This window comes from Pelophylax lessonae, assembly GCF_965119305.1.
Source record: "Pelophylax lessonae genome assembly, chromosome: 10".
In the NCBI taxonomy this organism is placed as follows: domain Eukaryota; kingdom Metazoa; phylum Chordata; class Amphibia; order Anura; family Ranidae; genus Pelophylax; species Pelophylax lessonae.
In genome coordinates, this window is record NC_138777.1 from 175,747,365 (window position 1) to 175,770,927 (window position 23,563).

A 23,563-nucleotide genomic window follows, 5' to 3' on the forward strand; every position below is an offset into this window, starting at 1 on the left:
TATTGGTTACTGTCCACGTCTGTTATAATTACAACCAATAAGCGGGTCGTCATCTTTGTGTGCGGAAGTGGCGTTTATTTGGGTTCTGTACGTCTCCTCTACGCGTTAGGGAGCAGGAACTCATGTGGCGCCATGTTTGTAAAGGGCATTTTTTCCTTTGACCTTTTATGCCTACAGGTATCGAAGGGATTACTTTGGCTTGTGTATGGGAAGGGCAGGTTAAGGCAAACTTTCTTCCAAATCCATGTTCCTGTCCCTCACTGTGGCTTCCTGCTGCAAGCCAATGCTGCTAACTTTAGCGCATGCGCTATACAAGGTAGTTTGATATTTGTTCACATGGACGGGTCAACGGGTCGCGCATGCGCATTGTGAAGCGACCGGCTTCCAGGCATGCGTAGTGCTCACCTGGGTGGTTGACTGCAGTTCCATTCGGTTATCAGATTTTGTTTGTGGATTCCATCGTACGGCGATGTCTGACTGTGACTCGGAGGATTACTCTTCCTCTGATGATGAGGATTATGTGCCCTCAGGTAGGTGTATGACCAGAGGCACGGTGAGGTCAGCTCTGCATCCCCCTATTGTGTCCTATGGGAGATCTATACACACACACACAATACAATCCCCTTTAGATCTACCAACAGTGATGTAGTGTGAGGGACTGCTGCACCTTCATATCATACAGACTGGATAGATTTGCCTCTAAATTCCACTCATTTTGCATTTTTTTCACTTGCCTTTAGAAGCATCAACTCATTTCATTATCAGTAATTAATTGGGGGGGGGGAGTACTGCGCTTCAAGGGTATTGGATGCGATTCGGTATGGTTTAAGAGTATATATTTTTAATTCGAAGGCTCGTGATGTATTTGAGTAAATAAATAATCTTAATGTTAAAAAAGGGAAATTAATTGTGCAATATTAGAACTACAGTGTAAACCTTAAAGCGGAGTTCCACCCTAAAATTATACTTGCCTCCATCTTCATGCCCGGGGTTACCTGAAAAACAAATGGATAATCGCAATTTTTTTTTTTTTTTTTTACTTACCTTGGATTAGAAGAAAATATACTTACCTTACTTCCTCTTCCTGACGCGGCCACGGCGAGTCGTCACTTCCTGGCTTTGCAATGATTCCTGGGAGCTGAACGTCATCGCTCCCAGGAATCAATGTGCCTGCACCGGCCCCGACGTCAGTTCCGGTGCAGGCGCCGTCATACCTTGCTAAACAGCTTCTGGGCATGCGCAGAAGCTGTGCAGGGATGACGCTGCAGCCCCGGAAGTGACGGCGGGGCCGGTGCAGTGCATCGTGGGACCGAAGAAGACGGAAGAGGACACAGAAGAGGATCGTGCTGGCTTCAAGCTGCCCACACCTGAGATGGCAGCGCTGGACAATACTTTTTCAAGGTAAGTATTTCTTCTAAAAGGTAAGTGCAACCCGGGACAGATCAGAGGCTAGCCATTGTGGAATGTACAAGCCCTGACTGTCCCGGGGGTATTTTTATTAAATGTGCTGGTTCACATTAGTGCGATCACAGAGATCACATGTAATTCGGAGCGCACTGCTCCTAAAATCACATGCGATCTCTGTGCGTTGCAACTTCAGCCATACAGTTTGTAATCGCACTAAAACACGCACAGGACCCTTTTTTTGGTCTGCAGCATAATCGGATCTTATGGTGGTTCACACCAGTGCGATCCGATTTTCTGCAAACTTGATCTGGGGGTGTCATATAGCATATGGCAGTGTGAACTGCCTGTTGTATGGATGCGATGCGGGAACACGCTGTATATTCGCAGTGTTACCACATCGCACAAATGTGAACCGGCACTAAATTAATAATCAATGTTGGATAATAATATTATTTTAAACGGAAAAGCATAATGTGCAATTCTAAATCATCGATAAAGGTCTAGAATCAATAACTGATATATAATAAAGTTGTATATGTGCAAAGGGACTATAGTGCAATTCAACATATATAATAAATATAAAGTGCTTATGTTATTAACAAGTAGTGGGATTGTGCAATGATCCGAATCTTCCAGGTGCAAGTGCACACAAATCTTCCAGGTACAAGTGTAAATGAATCAAAGTATGGACTAAAAGTGTTATTTATACCAATTAATTATATTCCAAATATATTACTCAAAATTTAGAAAAAATAATAATTAAAAGTGCTTCAGTGTCCAATAAAAAAGTGACAGTGTCCCAGTCTTCAAATCCAATATATTTTGATCCACCTCGTCCTCTAATGCTCGTGAATAATGGTGATCTTTAGTGAAAACCACTTCTAGGTGTGCTAACCGCTCACCTTGATACTGCAAGTAATACGCCTGTGGTATTATTGCCAGCGGGATTTCTCCACTGCTGTCTCACCGTGGCTGCGTTTCCAGCTCTCTGGGGGACTGCGGGTACTTTTTACACGGATACATCCATTCATCTGCCTCGTGCTTACAATGCCATCTTGCTGCTAGTGTAAAGTAGGTTTCAAAGGATGTCCTGTTGTGTTTCCTCCCTCTGGCTAGCAGTGAGATGCTGCTGATTAGGCTGAGTGAAGAAAGCAATGGAGACCCAGCCACGAGGATTATGTGCCCTCAGGTAGGTGTATGACCAGAGGCACGGTGAGGTCAGCTCTGCACTCCCCTATTGTGTCCTATGGGAGATATATACACATACACAATACAATCCCCTTAAGCTCTACCAACAGTGATGTAGTGTGAGGGTCACCTTCATATCATACAGACTGATAGGATAGATTCCCCTCTAAATTCCACTCATTTTGCATTTTTTCCTCTTGCCTTTAGAAGCATCAACTCATTTCATTATCGGGGGTCTCCAAACCAAGGGCCAGTATACTGTCCTTCAGACTTTAAGAGGGCCAGATTGTGGCCAGCCGGGGTAAAAAATGTCCCTGGCCCAGCATCGGTGAGAATAAATAGGGTTGGTGATCAGTAGGAGGAGGAGTAGTGCCCCCTATCCGTAGAAAGCCCTGTGGTTGGTGTCAGTGGAAGAAATAGTGCCCGTGGTTGGTGTCAGTGGAAAAAATAGTGCCCCGTGGTTGGTGTCAGTGGAAGAAATATTCCCCAGTGGTTGGTATCAGTGGGAGAAATAGTGCCCCTTGGTTGGTATTAGGGGAAGAAGTAGTGCCCCATGGTTGGTATCAGTGGAAGAAATAGTGCCCGTGGTTGGTGTCAGTGGAAAAAATAGTGCCCCGTGGTTGGTGTCAGTGGAAAAAATAGTGCCCACTGGTTGGTGTCAGTGGAAGAAATAGTGCCCCATGGTTGGTATCAGTGGAACAAATAGTGCCCCTTGGTTGGTATTGGGGGAAGAAGTAGTGCCCCATGGTTGTTATCAGTGGAAGAAATAGTGCCCGTGGTTGGTATCAGTGGAAGAAATAGTGCCCCGTGGTTGGTATCAGTGGAAGAAATAGTGCCCCGTGGTTGGTATCAGTGGAAGAAATAGTGCCCCGTGGTTGGTATCAGTGGAAGAAATGGTTCCCCATGGTTGGTATCAGTGGAAGAAATAGTGCCCCGTGGTTGGTATCAGTGGAAGAAGTAGTGCCTGCTGTGCCATGTACTTGTATGAGAAAGTCTCCTGTTCTCTTTGTATTGCTTCCTTTATGTGAAATCCCTGGTGTTCCTGCAAGTCTTCTGCTTTCCCATTAAAAACTGATCACACTAGGCAGGAGAACACACCATGATCAATTATCTAGCTATGCTGTACTCTCCTCCAAAGATCAGACATGTCCTGACATAACCACACCCACCCCCTTTTTTGCAGTTATTCACTGGCAAGCTTAGTGTGCTGCTGCTTCTTCTCCCCCCAGCTGTTATGCAGCTTAGAACAGAGGGAATGTGATCATTTATAAAAAAGTGTGTGTGTGTGTGTGTATATATATATATATTTTTTTTTTTTTTTAGATCTATACACAAATGATTTGCCTTTTAGTTCTGTTTTAAACTGAATGGATTATCTTACACGGTGATCGTTTACAATCTCTTTATGGTTTAAGGTTTATTTATTTTTTTAATGATTTTGTCATAGGTGGGGAATACAGCGAAGATGATGTGAATGAGCTGGTGAAGGAAGACGATGATGATGAGCAAGAGGATGGAGAGGAGAAATCTAAAAGTAAAAAGAAAATCAAGAAGTCTATTGTAGCAAGGTAATGTTGTATTATTCATTTTATTTCAGATGACTGTTATATGTACACTATCGTTCAAAAGTTTGGGGTCACTTAGAAATGTCCTTATTTTTGAAAGAACAGTACTGTTTTTTTCAATGAAGCTAACATTAGATTAATCAGAAATACAGACTAGACATTGTTAATGTGGTAAATGACTATTCTAGCTGGAAACAGCTAATTTTTAATGGAATATCTACATAGGTGTACAGAGGCCCATTTCCAGCAACAATCCCTCCTGTGTTCTAATTGTACAATGTGTTAGCTAATTGTGTTAAAAGGTTAATTGATGATTACAAAACCCTTGTGCAATTATGTTAGCATAGCTGAAAACTGTTGTGCTGATTAGAGAAGCTATAGAACTGGCCTTCCTTTGAGCTAGTTGAGTATCTGGAGCATCAGCATTCGTGGGTTCGATTATACTCTCAAAATGGCCAGAAAAAGAGAACTTTCTTCTGAAACTGGACAGTCTATTCTTTTTCTGAGAAATGAAGGCTGTTCCAATGCGAGAAATTGCCAAGACACTGAAGATTTCCTACAACGGTATGTACTACTCCTTTCAGAAAACAGCACAAAGGGGCTCTAACCAGAATAGAAAGAGAAGTGGGAGGCACCGGTGCACACCTAAGCAAGAGGACAAGTACATTAGAGTCTCTAGTTTGAGAAATAACGCCTCACAGGTCCTCAACTGGCAGTCTCAACATCCACAGTGAATAGGCTACTCCGGTATGCTGGTCTTCTAGGCATAGTGGCAAAGAAAAAGCCATATATGAGACTGGCCAATAAAAGGAAAAGATTAGGATGGGCAAAAGAACACAGACATTGGACTGAGGAAGATTGGAAAAAAGTGTTATGGACAGACAAATCGAAGTTTGAGGTGTTTGGATCACACAGAAGATTTGTGAGACACAGAACAAGTGAACAGATGCTGGAGGAGTGCCTGACGCCATCTGTCAAGCATGGTGGAGGTAATGTGATGGTCTGGGGCTGCTTTGGTGCTGGTAAAATGGGAGATTTGTACAAGGTAAAAGGGATTTTGAATAAGGAAGGCTATCACTCCATTTTGCAAAGCCATGCCATACCCTGTGGATAGCGTTTGATTGGAGCCAATTTCCTCCTACAACAGGACAATGACCCAAAGCATACCTCCAAACTATGCAAGAACTATTTAGGGAATAAGCAGTCAGCTGGTATTCTGTCTATAATGGAATGGCCAGCGCAGTCACCAGATCTCAACCCTATTGAGCTGTTGTGGGAGCAGCTTGACCATATGGTATGTAAGAAGTGCCCACCAAGCCAATGCAGCTTGTAGGAGGTGCTTCAGGAAACGTAGGGTAAAATTTCTTCAGATTACCTCCACAAATTGACAGCTAGAATGCCAAAGGTCTGCAAGGATGTAATTTCTGCACATGGAGAATTCTTTGATCAAAGCAAAGTTTGAAGGACAAAATTATTATTTCAAATAAAAATCATTATTTCTAACCTCGTCAATGTCTTGACTATATCTCCTATTCGTTTTGAAACTCATTTGATGAATAAAAGTGAGTTTTTATGGAAAACATGAAATTGTCTGGGTAACCCCAAACTTTTGAATGGTAGTGTATCTGGTTAAAAAAAAAAAAAATCTCAACTATTTTTTTTTTTTTTGTTATTTAACCACTTAAGCCCCGGAAGATTTTACCCCCTTCCTGACCAGGACCTATTTTGCGATTTGGCACTGCGTGACTTTAACAGACAATTGCACGGTCGTGTGACACTGTACCTAAACGAATTTGACGTCCATTTTTCTTCCCACAAACAGAGCCTTCTTTTAGTGGTATTTGATCACCTGTGCGATTTTTTTTTTTTTTTTTTTTTTTTTTTTTTTTTTTTTTTTTTTTTTGATCATGCGCTATAAACAAAAAAACAGCATAAATCTTGAAAAAATAACTATTTTCATTTTTTTTTTTTATATGAAATTCCCCCCAAAAAAAGGTAAAAATCAAAATTTTTTAACATTTTTGGCCAATTTGTTTTCTGCTACATATGTTTGGTAAAAAAATTTTGATTGGTTTGCACAAAAGTTATTGCCTTTACTAACTACGGGAAAGATTTGTCATTTTTTGTTGTTTTTTTTTTTTTTAACGAGTAATGGCGATCTGCGATTTTATTTATGTTTTTTTGCGGGACTGCGACATTGCGGCGGACAGATCGGACCCTTGACTGACACTTTTGGGGGTACCAGTGACATTACTACAGTAATCAGTGCTATACATATGCACTGTTACTGTAAAAATGACACTGGCAGGGAAGGGGTTAACTTTATTGGAGAAGGAGGGGTTAAGTGTGTCCCTAGGGGCGTGCTTCTAACTGTGCAGGGATGTGGCTTTACATGTAACAGCAGAGATCAACGGTCCTACATAGCAGGACCGTTTGATCTCCGCTGTTACACAGGGGAGAATGACAGGCGGATGTGTTTACATTAGCCGCCTGCCTTTCTCCCTCTGTAACTGACGATCGCGAGTGACCGGCGGACATCGGGTCCGCCAGTCACTCGCGCGGAGGTGTCCGTGAACAAGCGGGGGCGGGAACGTGCCTCCGGTGGCGCATGCTCGCCCCCTATTGGCTCACAGGCTAGTGTACGTCACTTTGCCTGCACGGGGCTGACCGCCGCAGTATATATACTTGCGGCGGTCGGCAAGTGGTTAAATGTTCTTTAGTGCCCTTTCACACTGAGGCGCTTCTATACTGCCCATAAACCGCGGAGCGCTTTTGTGGCACTTTTCAGGCATTTGCAGTGCACTTTTTAACCACTTCAGCTCTGGAAGGTTTTACTACCTTAATGACCAGGCCATTTTTTTTGCAGTACGGCACTGCGTTGTTTTAACTGACAATTGCATGGTCATGCAAAGCTGTAAAAAAAAAAAAAAAAAATTGATGTCCTTTTTTTCCCCACAAAGGGAGCTTTTGTTTTGGTGGTATTTGATCACCTCTGCAGTTTTTATTTTTTGCGCTATAAAACAAAAAAAGACAGACAATAAAAAAAAAATATATATTTTTTTTACTTTCTGCTATAAAACACATCCAATAAAAAATCAAATTTCCTTATCATTTTAGGCCAATATGTATTCTGCTGCATATTTTTGGTAAAAAAAAAATTCCCACAAAGCGTATATTGACTGGTTTGCGCAAAAGTTATAGCGTTTACAAACTTTGGGATAGATTTATGGACTTTTTTTATTTTTTTTAATTTATTTTTATTAGTAATGGCGGTGATCAGGGATTTTTAGCAGGACTGCGACATTGCGGCAGGCAAGTCTGACACTAAGTGACGCTTTTTGGGGACCAGTGATACCAATACAGTGGTCAGTGCTAAAAAATATGCACTGTTACTGTATTAATGACACTGGCAGGGAAGGGGTTAACCAAAATCTCCTGAGCCCGAGTGCTGTCTGATGGAGTAAAAAGAGGTGCACTACAAACTCAGGTGTTGAAAGAGCTATTGGTCTTGCTGCCCCCTTCAGGATCAAGGGTATCCAGAACCAACTGGTAGAAAAGACAAAAACGAAAAAGAGGGGCGCACCGACCTAGTGCATTACCATAAAACCATTTCTGGCTCTGAGGAAGGGGGTTCGCCCCTGAAACGCGTCAGCCTAGCCACAGTAGCCCCATGCGACCATCTGCATGTCCATCCGCTACATTTGGGACCTGGCTATCTTGGAGATTGCATATGCTATGTTGATGTGTGTTGTATCACACCAGTCTTGTGAGTACTTTGTACACTTTTTAATATTTTAAATAAATGGTTTTATGGTAATGCACTAGGTCGGTGCGCCCCTCTTTTTCTTTTTTGTCTTTTCTACCAGTTGGTTCTGGATACCCTTGATCCTGAAGGGGGCAGCAAGACCAATAGCTCTTTCAACACCTGAGTTTGTAGTGCACCTCTTTTTACTCCATCAGACAGCACTCGGAGTCTGGAGTGTTCTGTTCCGTGTTTATAGACCCCAGTGTCCCGATTTCAATATTATTTACTATATTATCCTGGCTCATTCCGGTGCCTCCCGGAAGTTGGGCGGTTTCCCATTTCTAAGATGGAGACTCGAGTGCTGTCACTTCCGCCCCGGGAGTAGCGTCCGGTTGCAAGGCAACGTTGATATAAAGCGTGCGGGTGCCGTCCTCTCCGTACCCCGCTGAAGAAGTCACACCCAGTGACGCAACGCGTACGGGGGAGGAGCTGTGACGGCACCCGCGACGGTCCGAAGGGATCGAACATTTGAGCACCTCGAGTGTAATGTTTTTCCCGCTGATCTGTATGCACTAGGAAAGTGCCTGCCTTGTAAGTAGTTTGATTTATTTTGCAATAAACATTATATGAAACGGAGAGCACTAGATGTCCCTATTATCTTTTCTTGGGGGATGTTTAACTGCTGAGCTATTTGGAACTGGTTAAGCAGAGGAGATCGGGATTGTAAGAGTCCATCCGGTATTTTGACACAAAGCGCAATGACCTTTTTGGTCAAGGAGTGGAGGTGAGAGGCTAGCATTAACTTTGGTGATGGAATCACGAATGAAGTGGTGCAATATTCATCCTTTCCAGCACTGGTCTCCTAAATCTTTATGCTCAGCTCTGTGAAGTTTTAAGGACTTTCACTTATACTCATAATTTATGTTTATTGCTCTGGACTTTACTTTTAGTAATCCACGTGAATTTATAGACTTGAAGCGCTGCACCCATATTGTATTTTATGCTTGTTGGGATTTGTTAGTTTTGACCTGTACTGGTGTTCAGCTGCTTTTACAAACACATTCTTTTAGATTTTAGCGCTGAATAAGCTCTCTCTTTTACATTTTGTTCTTCTGCTATAAGTCAGAGCTGAGAGATCCTGTGTACATTGTGCAATTTGAATGAATGTAGGGGAAAGACAGCTTTAGATAAACGGATACAATTGATGTGTATAACCCGAGGCCAGTCATTTCACTGGAAGTATGTGAGGGTTTACAACCACTATAAAGCAGCATTAAACCCAAAAGCAAACATTTGTTACACTGCAGTTTATCAAATCTTAGTTGTGATGGCTGCATCAGTTTCCTTTTTTAGGTTTTCTTCTATTTTCATCTGGTGATCCAGCCAACATGTCTGCTGTTTCAAAAACACAAGCTCTACAGCAGAATGTATCAGTGCACATGGATGAGACCAACCCACTTAACACTGGTAGGGGTGCTTAAAATGATCAGCTTTTATTTATTGATGCAAACTCTTTATCCCAAAAGGAAAAAATGTAACTGATTATAAAGTGTGAGCTGACGTTTGGCTTCAGTTTGTTAGTGTATCCTAATCTGTTAATGCATTTAACACTCCCCTCCCCCTCAGATGGACAATGCTGCTGTCTGCTGTGCTTCCTGTGCTCCTTCATCCAGAGTGTGGGGGCGCTCTAATACAGGAGGTGTTTTATTGGCCAGATCACCAGGGGGGAACAAAATCCTAACAAAAGAAAACTGATGCAGCCACCACATCTAATGACTGGTAAGCTGCAATATATTACGTTTTTGGGGTTAACAAAGCTTTAATATTTAAAATAACAAAAGAGTAGCTTTTGCTGCAATACTTGCGTTCCTTCTGGAGCTGTCTTCTTCAGTATTCTATCAACATCTGATGTCCTTAAGTTGGCCATAAACTAAAAGACTTTAATTAGGTGGGTGACATTGTCAGAATACAGTGTCCCTGTGGGGGGAGTATCTCCATCCATCTCGTTTTTGTGGATGGAAGTAATCTGTAAACCTATAAAAATAAGAAATGCCGCACTAAGAAAACTCATATGTGTTTACATTCACCAGGGCATCCTAGAGAAAGTGACACAAAATAGAAAATAAACATCCAAAAAAGTCCATATATCATAGGGGACACCCAGGGTGCAGGGCAGAATGAACTGCAGGTGAACTAATCATCCTCCACTGACACCACGGCACACCAGGCCTCTTACCCCAAAATATGGACCACTACTAGATAATAGTTGGTCACACAAGCATCCCAGCAATCTTTTGGCTCGTCTTTGCTCATTGATAATAAGAAATGAATGGATCTTGTAGGTCCTTCTAAGTTAAATCGCTCTACAGGTCACATAAGATGAGAGAGAGCAACTCTTCTTGGTGCAGTATATCAAAAACGATCAGGAATTTTATTGCGGATAGATCCAGAATACTCATATAAAAGCATGTAAAACAGGTGTGTCATACAGTGGAAAAACAATCGGTTTCCAACCATCAAGATGGCCACAGTCTGCGTGTGTTTAGAAAGTGACATGCAGTAACCATAGTCCACCCTATGCGTTTCGTCCAATCAACGTCGCCAGGGGCCAGAGGGTTCTGCAGGAGGAGTTCTGTCCTTATCTCTACTGCTGAGACAAGATGGGGGCAGAGAGGAGGGGAGGTGCCACAGCTGCAGGAGAAGTGCAAGGGCCACATGAAATGACCTGGTGGGCCAGGTTTGGCCCGCGGGCCTTGTTTGACACATGTGCTTTAATTGGTTTAGAATGCCGGGAGGCAGGGCATGACTTATAAAAAAAAAAAAAAAGGGGGGAGGGGAGGTGAAATCTGCAAGATGCAGAGTCACCAGTAAGAAGGTTGAATGTGAACACGAGGAGAATATGAAACCTAGCTTTATTAAATCAATAATAAAAAACAACACACTGACCACCAAGGGCTGTAATTGCAGCCCAGACAATAATCTTGCAGATTTCACCTCCCCTCCCCCCTCCCCTTTTTTTTTTTTTTTCATATTAATTTCTTGGTTGGTGGCTGCCCAGCTTTTTGCTGAGATAGGAGAGACTGTAGAGCAGGTTATTTGACCGTACCTGTTTTTATCCGGGTGTTACATTAGTTGTGATCCGGGGGATTGCTTCTCCCTTTCTTAGGGCAGGACTTATAGTCATGTGACCACCGTGATTGGCTGTCATGGCGGTCACATGATCGGAAAGTTCCGGATTGCAATCGGTGTTCAGGAGCTTTCTGTTAGCCGCCAGTAACTGTGTCGGGAGCACACTCTCAGCACAGCTCTATTGCACCAAAGCATGCGAATATGCAGCCGCTCGGCGCCAAGGCCCATCCGGCGAGAGGCTGCATATTTACCTGTGCCCGGTTTCATGCGGTTATTACATTTAAACAATAATATTTTTGTGCTCAGAGTTTTACTTTTGAAGTAAAAGCAAACCATTGACGAAAAAAAATAAAGTGCCTCTAAGAACTTTTAGCCCTAATGTGCTAGAATGCAGAGCATATTGGCACAACATGGCAATCTTCTCTACCAAAGTAATTCCATCCAGCACTGCAAAGCCAGCACCACCCCCATTGTTGATGCATCTATCTCCTGGTTCTGAGTTTTTCTTTCACTCAGTTTTTTTTTAATAAAGAGAAAGTTGAAGAGAACATGCAGCCAATATACAATACTTTTTTATTTGATATACAGCCATTGGAGATGGTCATCAAACAGACCAGCAAGTAATACCGCAACACAAAATGTTTTGCTCACTTGTATAGCAGACCAGAAGTCCTTCGAGCACCTTGTAAAGAACCCAGGTTCAGAGATTTTTAACCTTTTAACTGGCCGTGCTTGGATGGTAAATACACAGGTGGATTTGTGCCTAGAGTTCAGCTGTAGGCCTCACGTGGCACATGATGTTTTGCTATCTCTCCTAGGCTCCTTTCCTCCTGGCAGCAGTGTTTGGCAGAATCAAACGCTTGACTCTTGAATAACAATTTTTCCCAAATAGTCTTCCAGAACAGCCAATGAGATACAGGCACCTCCTTCAACAGGAAACGCATCACCAGATTCACTTTAAAAGGAAGTCCCTCTGCTGAACTGGTCAGTTTTTGTGTTTGATGCATCACCTGGAACCTGGGCGAGGGAGGCCTCTGTTTCCCTGGCTATCCTTTTCTTCCACCCACTACGTTTATCTACCTGGCCATTGAAATGAATTAAAGTAGAAGTATAGGCAAAACTTTTTTTATTTTTTTATTTTGAATAGAACAAGGAAGGGTTATAGCTGTCAGATTTTGTTTCACAATTTTGCAAACATTGCAGAGATTTACCTTCACTTCCTGTCCAATAGCTAAACAGGAAGTGAGGAAATCCCTTCAAATTAAGGTAATTTCTTAGGAGAGGGCCGGACCGACCTGAAGATGGCTGTAAAAAGGTATTTACAAGCTTTGTTTAAAAAAAACAAAAAACACCTATACAGTATGATATGCCTTGATATAATAGTATAATAGAGGGGCTGGCAGTGACAAATGTTAACCTTTCTATTCTCTACTAATAGCGGATGGGGGGGGGGGGCAGACACGTAGCTGACAGGCAGAGAGAGAGGGGGTGAGGAGGATAGGAAAGCTGCGGATGACGAAAGGCACGCAAGTGAACCATGGTGATCAGGGCTCAACAGCCATGATTATTGTAGTCAGGGCTCAGAGGAAGTGGCAGGATCAGCTGGGTTTTTTACAGTTTAGAGAGGGGCAGATTAGACAGCACAAGCACTGTGCTGTTTAATCTGCTATAAGGAAACAGGATCTCTCTCTTTTTTTTTTTTTGAGGGTAACAAACACTTTAATGGGGGCATGGACAGTGACAAAAACTGACAAGTGTTCTAATCCCCCATCACTCTATCAAAAACGAAAAAAAAATGTTGCCTTTAGTTATACTTTAACACTCAACACGTGCCTAGTGCCTAAACGCCAAAACTCCACTGCTCCTGGACGCACTGGCAGTGGGTTTTTTTTTCTACCTCTAAACACCTCTAAATACCTATATGTGTAAGGACTCCTAGGCTAACATGCCAGGGCATAAAAGGAACAGAAAAAAAACCCCTGCCAAATGCCCCTAGGAGCAGCAGTAGAAACATTGCACTGTGCATGAGGCCCTAAAGGAGACTTGCTATGAAAAAGATACGGGAGATGCCATTGCTGGTCTCTTTCTGAACGTGATAGCTAATGATTCTCCAACTTTGGTGTTTCTGAGACTCTAACCTGAAAAAAGTAGGCAGGAGTAATAAGTTAGCACACTTCACTGGCTGCATACTTGTACCAGGTCTGTTGTAAAGTTTTACATTTTAAAACAACCGGGTAGCGTTTTCAAAGTGAGCAGTGGTGGCTGCAGTACTTTTTTCTCTTGGCAAAATTCTTTTAGACCTTTTGGGTTTGCTATGACCATGACTGCCCTCCGAAAGTCTAACATGGCAGCTGGAGGGGGTCATACAGATGCTGCAATACTTTGCTTCACTTCTGCAGCAAGATTAACATGCCTTGTTGAGTTTACAGTTGGCACCAACTGTCAAACTTGTATATTGAGGTCAGTGGGACCGCACCATAACTGTGAGCCAAATGCAGTTTGTTTGTTTCATTTTTAATCACCACTTGGCAAAATAGAAAAACGGGCAATCTGGAGGCAACTGTATCCCATCCTGAACACCTTCTGAGAAGCATTCCATTGTGGACAGAGTTGTAGATTTCATTTAGAAAATGTATGTATATTTCTGACTCTTTCTTATTTTGTTTCAGGAAGAGGAAGAAAGGCGTGTTAGTCCTAAATTCTGGGGAAGGTGCTGAGAAAAATGAAGATAAAGCAGAAAATTCTGAGGAAGATAATGACTTCAACATGGATGAGGAAAGGAAACACAAACTGGAAGAAGCAAAAAAGAAGCATGAAGAGAGTCTGTGGTCTAGTTTCCTTTGTGATGTGGGGCACAAGCCCAAAGCCCCACCTCCTGCGCCAAGTACACCGGACATGCAGGTACTGGCTCATCACTGTCAAAGGGTAGTGAGGAAAAATCTCCTTAAGGCTTAGTTTACACCTGTATTTCTCACTGTGTGTCTATGGCTATTTTAGTAATTTTTATAGCGTAAATATGGAACAACATTTTAGGATGTGGTATTGCTTAGAAGCTAAGATTACACATATTGATGTGCTAATGAATCTATTGGACTGGTTCATGAAGCTCAGGACAGGAAATGATGCTACAGGAATTAGGGGGAGAGGAAAAAGGACTGGAACAAGCCATGTGCTTGAGACAACGGACCTGTACTGTTTTTCTTGTGCTAGAGATAAAATAAGAGAATTTTGTATGTGTAGCATCTTATTTAGTAAAGCTTTAAAGTGTTGGTAAACTCTGCATTTTGATTTTTACCTACAGGTAAGCTTATAATAAAGCTTACATATAGGTTAAATTAATATCTCTTAAACATGCACTGTTTAGGAGATATTCGCTTGTTTGGCAGCTGGTGACGTCACCAGTGCATGCGCTCTGAAGGAACGGCATACCTGTGGTATTCCTTTAGAGCTCTGTGCCTTGGCCGTGACTCCTACACGCATGCATGAGAGGGATGCTATCGCAGCTTAGCCATTCAAGTGGCCACAGCCCACAAACCTGGATGGAAAACCAGGTGAAGATGGAAGCCTATGCAGTGGTGACAGCGCGCCGTTGGATGGCTTCCTTTCAAGGTAAGTCTTTCATAATGTTCTAGTATGTAATGCATACCAGCACATTATGCCTTTACCTTGCAGTAAGTAAGTGTTGTTTTTTTTTTTTTTTTTTTAAAGTTTACTAACTCTTTAATACACTACATAGGTTTATTGCTTCCTTGGTTTACTGCATAGTACCTTAAAGCGTTTGTTACCCTAAAAAAAAAAGAAAAGGATCCTGTTCCTTTTAAAGCATGACCAACAGCACAGTGCTTGTGCTGTGTCATTTGGCCCCTTCTATCACCTACAATACCTGGCTGATCCTGCCTGTTTCTGCCTCCCCCCCTGTAAACTAACCATGGTTTATCATGGCTGCTGAGCCCTGACGCCGTGGTCAGTTTAGGTGCCTTCGTCATTTCGCAGCTCTCCTCTCTGCTCTCCTGTGTCCTCTTCTGTCCTCCTCCCTGCCTGTCAGCTCTGTGTGTGAGCCGCCCTTTCCCTCCCCTTCTAGCACTGTTCCGACCAGTGCAAACATTACTGTTTCCAATCACTGCCAGTCCCTCTGCTAGGATAACCTGTAGTATACACTGTATGCTGTTTTGTAAAATTCATCTTCTAAATACCTTATTTCATCACCCCGATCAGCTGTCGCATGACGGCCAGTTGCTCTCTTCCTCCGATGTATGCATTATAGAGGAGGTCATGTGACTGCCCGGCAAACGTCAGAGGGAGATCTCGTCCCCTCCCTCCGTAGTACGTACATCGGAGAAAGAGCGACGGGCGGTCATATGACCGCTGATCGGGGAGAAGAAAAAAGGTATTTAGTGCCGGTTTACACTAGTACGACTTGTCAGGCGACTTGGTCAGCTTGACAAGTCGTGCACCGTCGCTCCCACTGTGTGGTACAGGAACGGTTCTAATAGGAGCGACACAAGTCACTCCGACTTAGGAAAAGGGTCCTGTACTACTTCGGGGCGACCTGGAGCGACTTGCATAGACATTCATTTTATGAAGTCCGTGCAGGTTCGCCCCCGAAGTCGTGCCGCTTCGGTGTGAACTGGCACTTAGAAGATGAATTTTACAAAACAGCATACAGTGTATACTACAGGTAATCCCAGCAGAGGGGCTGGCAGTGATTGGGAGCACTGTCTTAACAACTCCTTTAAAAGAAAAAGCAAAATACTCACCGACAAGCTATCCACAGTGGATCATTTTTTTCATAGAGAGGTACAGTTGCAACTTGCAGGAATTTAGGAGGTATTACTGCCACCTCCTAAAATCACAGCCTATTGCCGGCAGTGGCACCGTCCCAATTGGTGTGACGCCGACTTTGTGGCACAGCACCGATTTCCTAAAGTAGTTTCTGCACTACTTTTGGTGACTTCGGGGGTGACTTCAATATACATCTGTGCATAAACCCGCATAGATGTCTTTCAAGTCGCCCCCCGAATGTCGGACTGAAATGTGGCTTTGAAATCGTGCAAGTTCAGATGAAGGCGCATGATTTCAAAGCCGTGTTCAATGTGAAGTAGGGCTTACTAAAACTGGAGAGTGCAGAAACCAATAAGCTTCCAGGTTTTTTTTTTATCAAAGCTTAATTGAACAAGCTGAAGTTAGAAGCTAATTGTCTACCATGCAGAGCTGCACCAGATTTTGCACTCTCCACTCTTAGTAAATCAACCCCTTAGTGCTCTTAATTGAGACAAGTACACACTATAGAGGGATATGATTTGTTCATATTCCATGAGTTTACAACCACTTTAAGGATCCATCACTTCCAAGCCTGCTGATGTCTGCATCTCATTGTTGCATGCTGTGTTTTCACCCCCCCCCCATTGTTGCATCACTAGTGTGTCCTTGCAGCTTTTATCCTGTCTCCACCATAAAGATTTACAGCAGCCTGCAATGAGTGTGGCTATTTTTCAAATGTACAGTGAAACATTGACTGTGGATGGGCCAGATCTATGCTTGGGGTATGCTTGGTGGAGACCTCCATTCAAAAATTAATATTTGCTGCAATCTAATCTTTCCCTTCCAATTTTTATATATATTTTTTTTTTAACATTTTCATCTGGCCCCACCCCCTGCTGCCTTTCTCGCCTCCTGGGATACTGACATCAGATATCCAAGGCATTACTTTCTATTCATGCGTAGTAAATGGAGGATCTCACACGTGCACAGACATCTGGCGCCCATGTCATTGGTGAGCCATCGGCAGGAACCAGAAAGAGACAACCAGCTCCCGTGACGTGAACAGTTAAACCCTCACATATACCCAGTGAAGTGAACAGCCTCAGCTGATACATATAGATAAAACAAATCTCCAACATAAGTTTTACTTGTATATCTGCCGTCATTCTCTTTCTGCACTCTTTTAAAAGTACAGAACGGGTTAGAAATCTTTCCTCCTCCTTTCAGCAGTGGGTGGGGAGTCTGGACATACACTGCGTGAGAGCTAATTGGAGGAAAGCGACACCCCCCCCCCCCCCCACACACACACACACACATAGGCAGAGGAACAAAGGAACATGCAGAGCTGTATTATAAAGAGACAAGCTCGTTGCTTATCTCCCTCCCAGACACAAATCTTCAGCTACCGTTATCTCATGTGTTGGAGAACTTGTTAGAAGTGACACATGCTGATAACAGAGGAACAAAGCACCAGAGAGAAACGGCACTTGGAGCTTTGGAGAGAGATAAGTAAACACTACAGATATATGTGCTTAGCTCAACTTTCATGGACTGGGTTTATAACCACTTTAAGATGGCCGTATGGAATGGGACCATAAGTAAGAGAGTGGGGTGTGAGACAAGGACAACGCTGGATGCATTGGCCTTGTAAGAATATAGTTAGAGTATAGGAAGAACACCAGAGGTGTGTGTGTGTTTGACAATTTCATTGGGAGGGAGAAACCCCTCTTAAGCAATAATTCAGAAGTGTGGCAGCCATTGCTGCACATCTAAAAAGTAGTCCATGGTGGAACGTGGAGATGTTTCACAGGTGATGAGGAGGTATGTGGCCTCCTCACCACCCATACATTCTGCACCATTGTGCTGCACCCGCATGTATTACTCTTGGTGGTGGCACGGCCCCAAACACTTACATGCGATTACCCCATATATATGATTTTTGCCGAAAGAACGGCTTACAAGTCGCTCAGGACTGGTACACAGATTGTGGCCGCAGCATGTGTACAGCGCTGAGCAGATGCACGCCCTACTTTAAGTGGGCGATCAGGAGGCAGGAAAACCATGGCTCTACCACCTGCTTTTACCACCCCCTTGCTGCCCATGTGAACAAGCCCTAAGGGAGAAAGGGGAGTTGAAGGTTGCAGTGGGGAGACCCAGACATATGACATAGCCGAGAGTGTTGAAGGTGAATATTCTACTGGCATTTTTTTTGCTCTGCATGGAAATCGATACTGGTAAGTATTATTAATGGTCTTTATTGTGCTGTTTGATGTTTGTTTGTTTTTTTGTGACATTGTCTTTAACCTTAAATCCTTCAAATTAGGTTTTGACTCCTGTTTGTTGTCCTTCCATGGAGAGAATGTCCAACTTATATTGAATTTTCAAACCACAACTATTTGTTATTGGTTTGTGGCCAGGAAATTGCTGAAGGTTTGTCAGCCACATTGATTTTCAAGTCAAATATAAGCTATTTTAAAATAATTTTTCGCAGAAGTGTTTGGCTTCTTAGGGCAGGCAGTCAGTTCTGTTATCACAGTATCAAATCCTTAAAGGGGAAATTATAGTATGATTCCAGTTAGCAGCTGCTTATTTTATTACATATACAGATTTGTAGATTCTTTGAGTCGCAGTATTTTACTGCAGTCTCTCAGCCTTCCTGTTTCACAGCTTCTGGGGTAAGAACACCTTCTTCATTTAGAGCAGTGGTTCTTAACCTGGGTTCCGCTAGTACCAATTCGCTGTCAAGGACTATTTCTCCAGTTTCGGGCATGTCCTTCCTCTCCCACTCCGCGCCGTCATCATGGAAATACATAACATCCAGTGGCGTAGCGTGGGGGGTGCAGGGGGGGCCTGCTGTAAGGGGGAGATCTATATGGGGGACGGGACCTCACCTCACCCTGGCCTGCTGTAAGGGGGTGATCTATATGGGGGACCGGACCTCACCTCACCCTGGCCTTCTGTAAGGGGGGATGATGGACATAAAAACAAAGAAAAGGAACAGACTTTGTTGCGAAAATGACATGAGAGTGGCACTTGCCAAGATAAAGCCACACATTTCTGAACTGGTCTCTGAAAGACAACAGCAGAAGTCACACTAATTTGCAGTAAATATTCATTATTATGTTTTTGTGTGAAAATCATGTTTTAATGGTTTTGTTCTTTGTTCTTAATGGTTTTGTTCATTTTGTGCACCTATGTATAAATATATACCTAAAATAATATATACCTATGTTTTGAATTTGAAAAAAATCATATTTTATTTTTCCAATTAAGAAGGGTTCGGTGAATGCGCATATGAAACTGGGGGGGTTCAGTACCTCCAACAAGGTTAAGAACCACTGATTTAGAGTCTTACTGTCTACAGTCAGACTTGTCTGGTGGACCTACACTAGGAGAGGATCAATGCGTCATAACCATTGTGCTGTACTACTAAGCATCCAATGCAGCATACATGTTTTCACCCATACTTTGCAATCTGATTGTACAATATCTGCTGTATTTACGAAGGACCTATGTAGTGTGAGCAACTTCCTGTACACTCCAGTTTGGTTGGGCCTGAGATCATTTTTGGTAGGATATTTTGCAATTGTTTGCGGTCATCTTAAGTAGGGCTGCAACTAAAGATTATTTTCATAATCCATTTGTTGGTCAAATATTGTATCAGTTAATCGGATAATAACCTTAAAAAAGAGTGTGTATAATTTAGTTAATATGTAAAGTTTAAAAAAAATAAATTTATTCTTAAATATCTATATCCAGTTGTAAATATATATAACCAACTATATGGTTAGGGAGCAAAATCTCTAAACCACACTGAGAATTGCAGAAGAGATATACAGTATATACTATTAGAGCAGAGGTGTCAAACTAAATTTCGTTGGGGTTGTCCTTAACAGGCCGGTTGTATCTGTAAGACTATGCATCTACTTAGAAGTATGCAGTGTAGAGTTCACAAGTGTGCTACATACAGATTGCAGAGTTCAGTTCATGTACAGACTGCAGGGTTGAGGAGTGTATGACATACAGAGTGAAGGGTTTATGGGTGCGCAATGTGCAGAGATAAGAAGAGTGCAGCGATATGGGTGCGCTATGTGCAGAGATAAGAAGAGTGCAGAGATAAGTACGTGGTGTGCAGAGTTCAGGAGTGTGCAGAGTACAGAGTGCCCCCACCCCCCCCAAAAAGCTTTCTTACATCTCATCTGCCTGGCTCTAGTACCTCCAGGCAGTGTAGGTGGTTTCGCGTCTCTCTCTCTCGAAGGGAGATCATTGGGCGGCACTGCTGTGCCCTGCTGTGAGTGCACGCAGGGTAGACAGGGATCTGCAAGAGCCGGAGGTGGCGGAACGGAGTTCCACCACGTTCCAGCTGAAAAAAATCCCTGGGTGCAAGGGCCACATGAAATGGCCTGGTGGGCCGGATTCGGCCCGCAGGCCTTGTGTTTGACACCTGTGTATTAGAGGTAGGGATGCACCGATCCGGTATTCGGATCGGAAATCGGCCCGATCCAGACAAAATAGCTGGATCGGAGATCGGTAAAGTTCAGCCGCCCCACGGGCCGATCCGGTTTTTGCTGAGTAACGGCTCAGCCATCCCTTATAGGTGCAGTACTAGTATGGGATGGGAGCCGCTACTTCCTGTATAGGTCCGGCTCACAGGCAGAGTGATATCAGATGCACTCCACCTGTGAATGGAGGAGCCACACACATGAAGCAGCGGCTTTGCAGCCGCTTGCTTTGTGTGTAGCTCCGGATCGGTTCTGTATCGGTATCAGCGATTTCACCTCGCCGGTATCGGCTCCAAAAAATTTGGATCGGTGCATCCCTAATTAGAGGTTGAATCTGGTAAATATCATCGGACTCAGAGATCAAATTTTTTAGAATAAAAAAAAAAATGAAAGACGGTCTTGCTCACAGTAAACCACCCGAACCTATTAAAGCTGTGTATACACACTGAGGTTTTTTTTTTCTTCTTTTTTCTTTTTTTCATTCAACCTGCATCAATACAAGTGATGTGAATACAGGAATCTCACTCACTGCACCATTGTATTCTGATAACGGGGACTCCCCCCCCCCCCCCCCCCATTAGAATACACAGATGGCTGCAGCGGCCGATCGAATGCTGTGTTTTCCTGCAGAAGCCAGTTTAAAGATTAATTCTGTGAATATGATGGGAATAAGGCATTATGCCGAAACGCGTCGGTTGTTTTTAATCTTGACCTTCACGCTGCAAAGATTTTCAATGGGATTCTGGATCTGCGGGCCACATCTTTCTTGGATCTGCTTTTAAAAAAGGCCTGGATTCTTAACTAAATGTATATATTTTAACTGGATACTAACATTTATAGGTAAAGTTGATCCAGGGAATATCCAATTGCCTCTTGGGGGATAAGGAAGGAATTTGTTTCCCTGCTGGAGCAAATTGGATCCTGCTTTGCTGTGTTTTTTTTACCTTGCTCTCGATCAACTGTGGGTGAAACTTTGTGTATAGGATTGTAGAATTTTTTTTATTTCCCTTTTTATTGGTTGAATTATATAGACTATTTATTTTATTTTTTTAAAAAAGACAACGGTAACCATGAACAGAGCAGGGGATCATATTCTGCTTCAGTATGTCACAGTTCATGTTGGCATTCATGAATCCCTCAATGGACTGTAACTCCCCAGTGCCGGCAGCACTCATTCAGCCCCAGACCATGACACTCCCACCACCATGCTTGACTGTAGGCAAGACACACTTGTCTTTGTACTCCTCACCTGGTTGCCGCCACACACGCTTGACACCATCTGAACCAAATAAGTTTATCTTGGTCTCATCAAACTACAGGACATGGTTCCAGTAATTTATGTCCCTAGTCTGCTTGTCTTCAGCAAACTGTTTGCGGGCTTTCTTGTGCATCTTTAGAAGATGATTCCTTCTGGGATGACAGCCATGCAGACCAATTTGATGCAGTGTGCAGCGTATGGTCTGAGCACTGACAGGCTGACCCCCACCCCTTCAACCTCTGCAGCAATGCTGGCAGCACTCATATGTCTATTTCCCTAAAGACAACCTCTGGTTTTGGCGCTGAGCATGTGCACTCAACCTCTTTGGTTGACCATGGCGAGGCCTGTTCTGAGCGGAACCTGTCCTGTTAAACCGTTGTATGGTTTTGGCCACTGTGCTGCAGCTGTTTCAGGGTCTTGGCAATCTTCTTATAGCCTAGGTCAGTGATGGCGAACCTTGGCACCCCAGATGTTTTGGAACTACATTTCCCAATAAGCTCATGCACTTGGCACTGTTGTTGAGCATCATGGGAAATGTAGTTCCAAAACATCTGGGGTGCCAAGGTTCACCACCACTGGCCTAGGTCATCTTTTTATGTAGAGCAACAATTTCAGATCCTCAGAGTTCTTTGCCATGACCAGTATGAGAGAGTGAGAGTGATAACACCAAATTTAACACATCTGCTCCCCATTCACACCTGAGATCTTGTAACCCTAACGAGTCACATGACACAGGGGAGGGAAAATGGCTAATTGGGCCCAATTTGGACATTTTCACTTAGGGGTGTACTCACTTTTGTTGCCAGCAGTTTAGACATTATTTGCTGTTTTGAGTTTTTTTTTTTATGGGACAGCAAATTTACACTGTTCTACAAGCTGTACACTCACTACTTTGCTACAATGTAAAGTGTCATTTCTTCAGTGTTGTCACATGAAAAGATATAATAAAATATTTACAAAAATGTGAGGGGTGTACTCACTTTTATAAGATACTGTATGTATGCATGCATGTGTGTATATGTGTGTAGAGGTTATATATATATATATATATATATATATATATATATATATATATATATATATATATATATAATCCTATTTTAAACAATTTGAACTATTTTTAAACTCTATTGGAAAACATATTGGTGTGTGTTTTGTAGTAAACTCTTTTTTAAAGTACTGGACTCTTATTCTTTTTGCTAATATCTTCCTTCTAGGCCCGACCAGAAAAACCCAAGGAAACCAATAAAGCTCCACAGCAAACGCCCGCGACTAAAGAAGACCCCAAAAAAGTGACCATCACAAAGGTGTTTGACTTTGCTGGTGAGGAAGTACGGTGAGTACAAAGCTAATCTCTCTGGTGTATGGAATGAATTCATGGGCCTCTGATGGTTGGCAGGGTATCCTGTAGTGCAGGGATTGGAAACCAGTCGATTGCGATCTACCAGTCGACCACGTCCAAGTGACTGGTAGATCATGGACCTGCTTGTCTCCACAGTGTCAAACACAATGGGACCATTTCTGTCATTTGCACCTGACCAGACGCCAACCTCAGAGGGAGAAGGCAGTCACGGACTGAACAAGCAGCCACATCAGCCAATGCCTCTTTTGTAGTTCGGGCTGCAGTATAAGGCAGAGGAGTGCTATCTCCTGCACTCTGCCTCAAAACTTGGCTAACCAGAGAGGTCTGTGGTGCACTGACCTCTACGGCAGCACAGCAGCTCTCCTCCTCCTGGTACGTGATTCGGCACTTCTGGGTAGGGGCGGGCACCGTGGCTGTGTTGTGATTAGACATAGCACAAGCTGATCAGGATGTTCCGGCCAATGGATGCCTTCCGGCACCCGCTGATCCGTGAGGGGGGAGACAGTACAGAGCTCTGCCTATGTAAACCAGGCAGAGCTCTGTTCTTTCAGCAGGGGTGTGATGGATTTTCTTTCCTTAAAATGCAGGGAATAATATCCATTACATCTCTTAGTAAAAACAGCATGCATAGAACACAGAAACACT

At 43.2% G+C, this 23,563-nt stretch overlaps 1 protein-coding gene across 1 annotated transcript in view; it reads left to right on the forward strand.

The window, feature by feature from the left end:
• Nucleotides 1-373: 373 nt before the first annotated feature.
• CFDP1 (craniofacial development protein 1) overlaps nt 374-23,563 on the forward strand; it is a 135,114-nt gene continuing 111,924 nt past the window's right edge. Inside the window, exons 1-4 of the mRNA XM_082270022.1 lie at nt 374-530; nt 4,043-4,163; nt 13,704-13,935; nt 22,773-22,891. Coding sequence (XP_082126148.1) covers nt 470-530; nt 4,043-4,163; nt 13,704-13,935; nt 22,773-22,891 — 533 coding nt within the window. The 5' untranslated portion in view covers nt 374-469. The remainder of the gene's footprint in view (nt 531-4,042; nt 4,164-13,703; nt 13,936-22,772; nt 22,892-23,563) is intronic.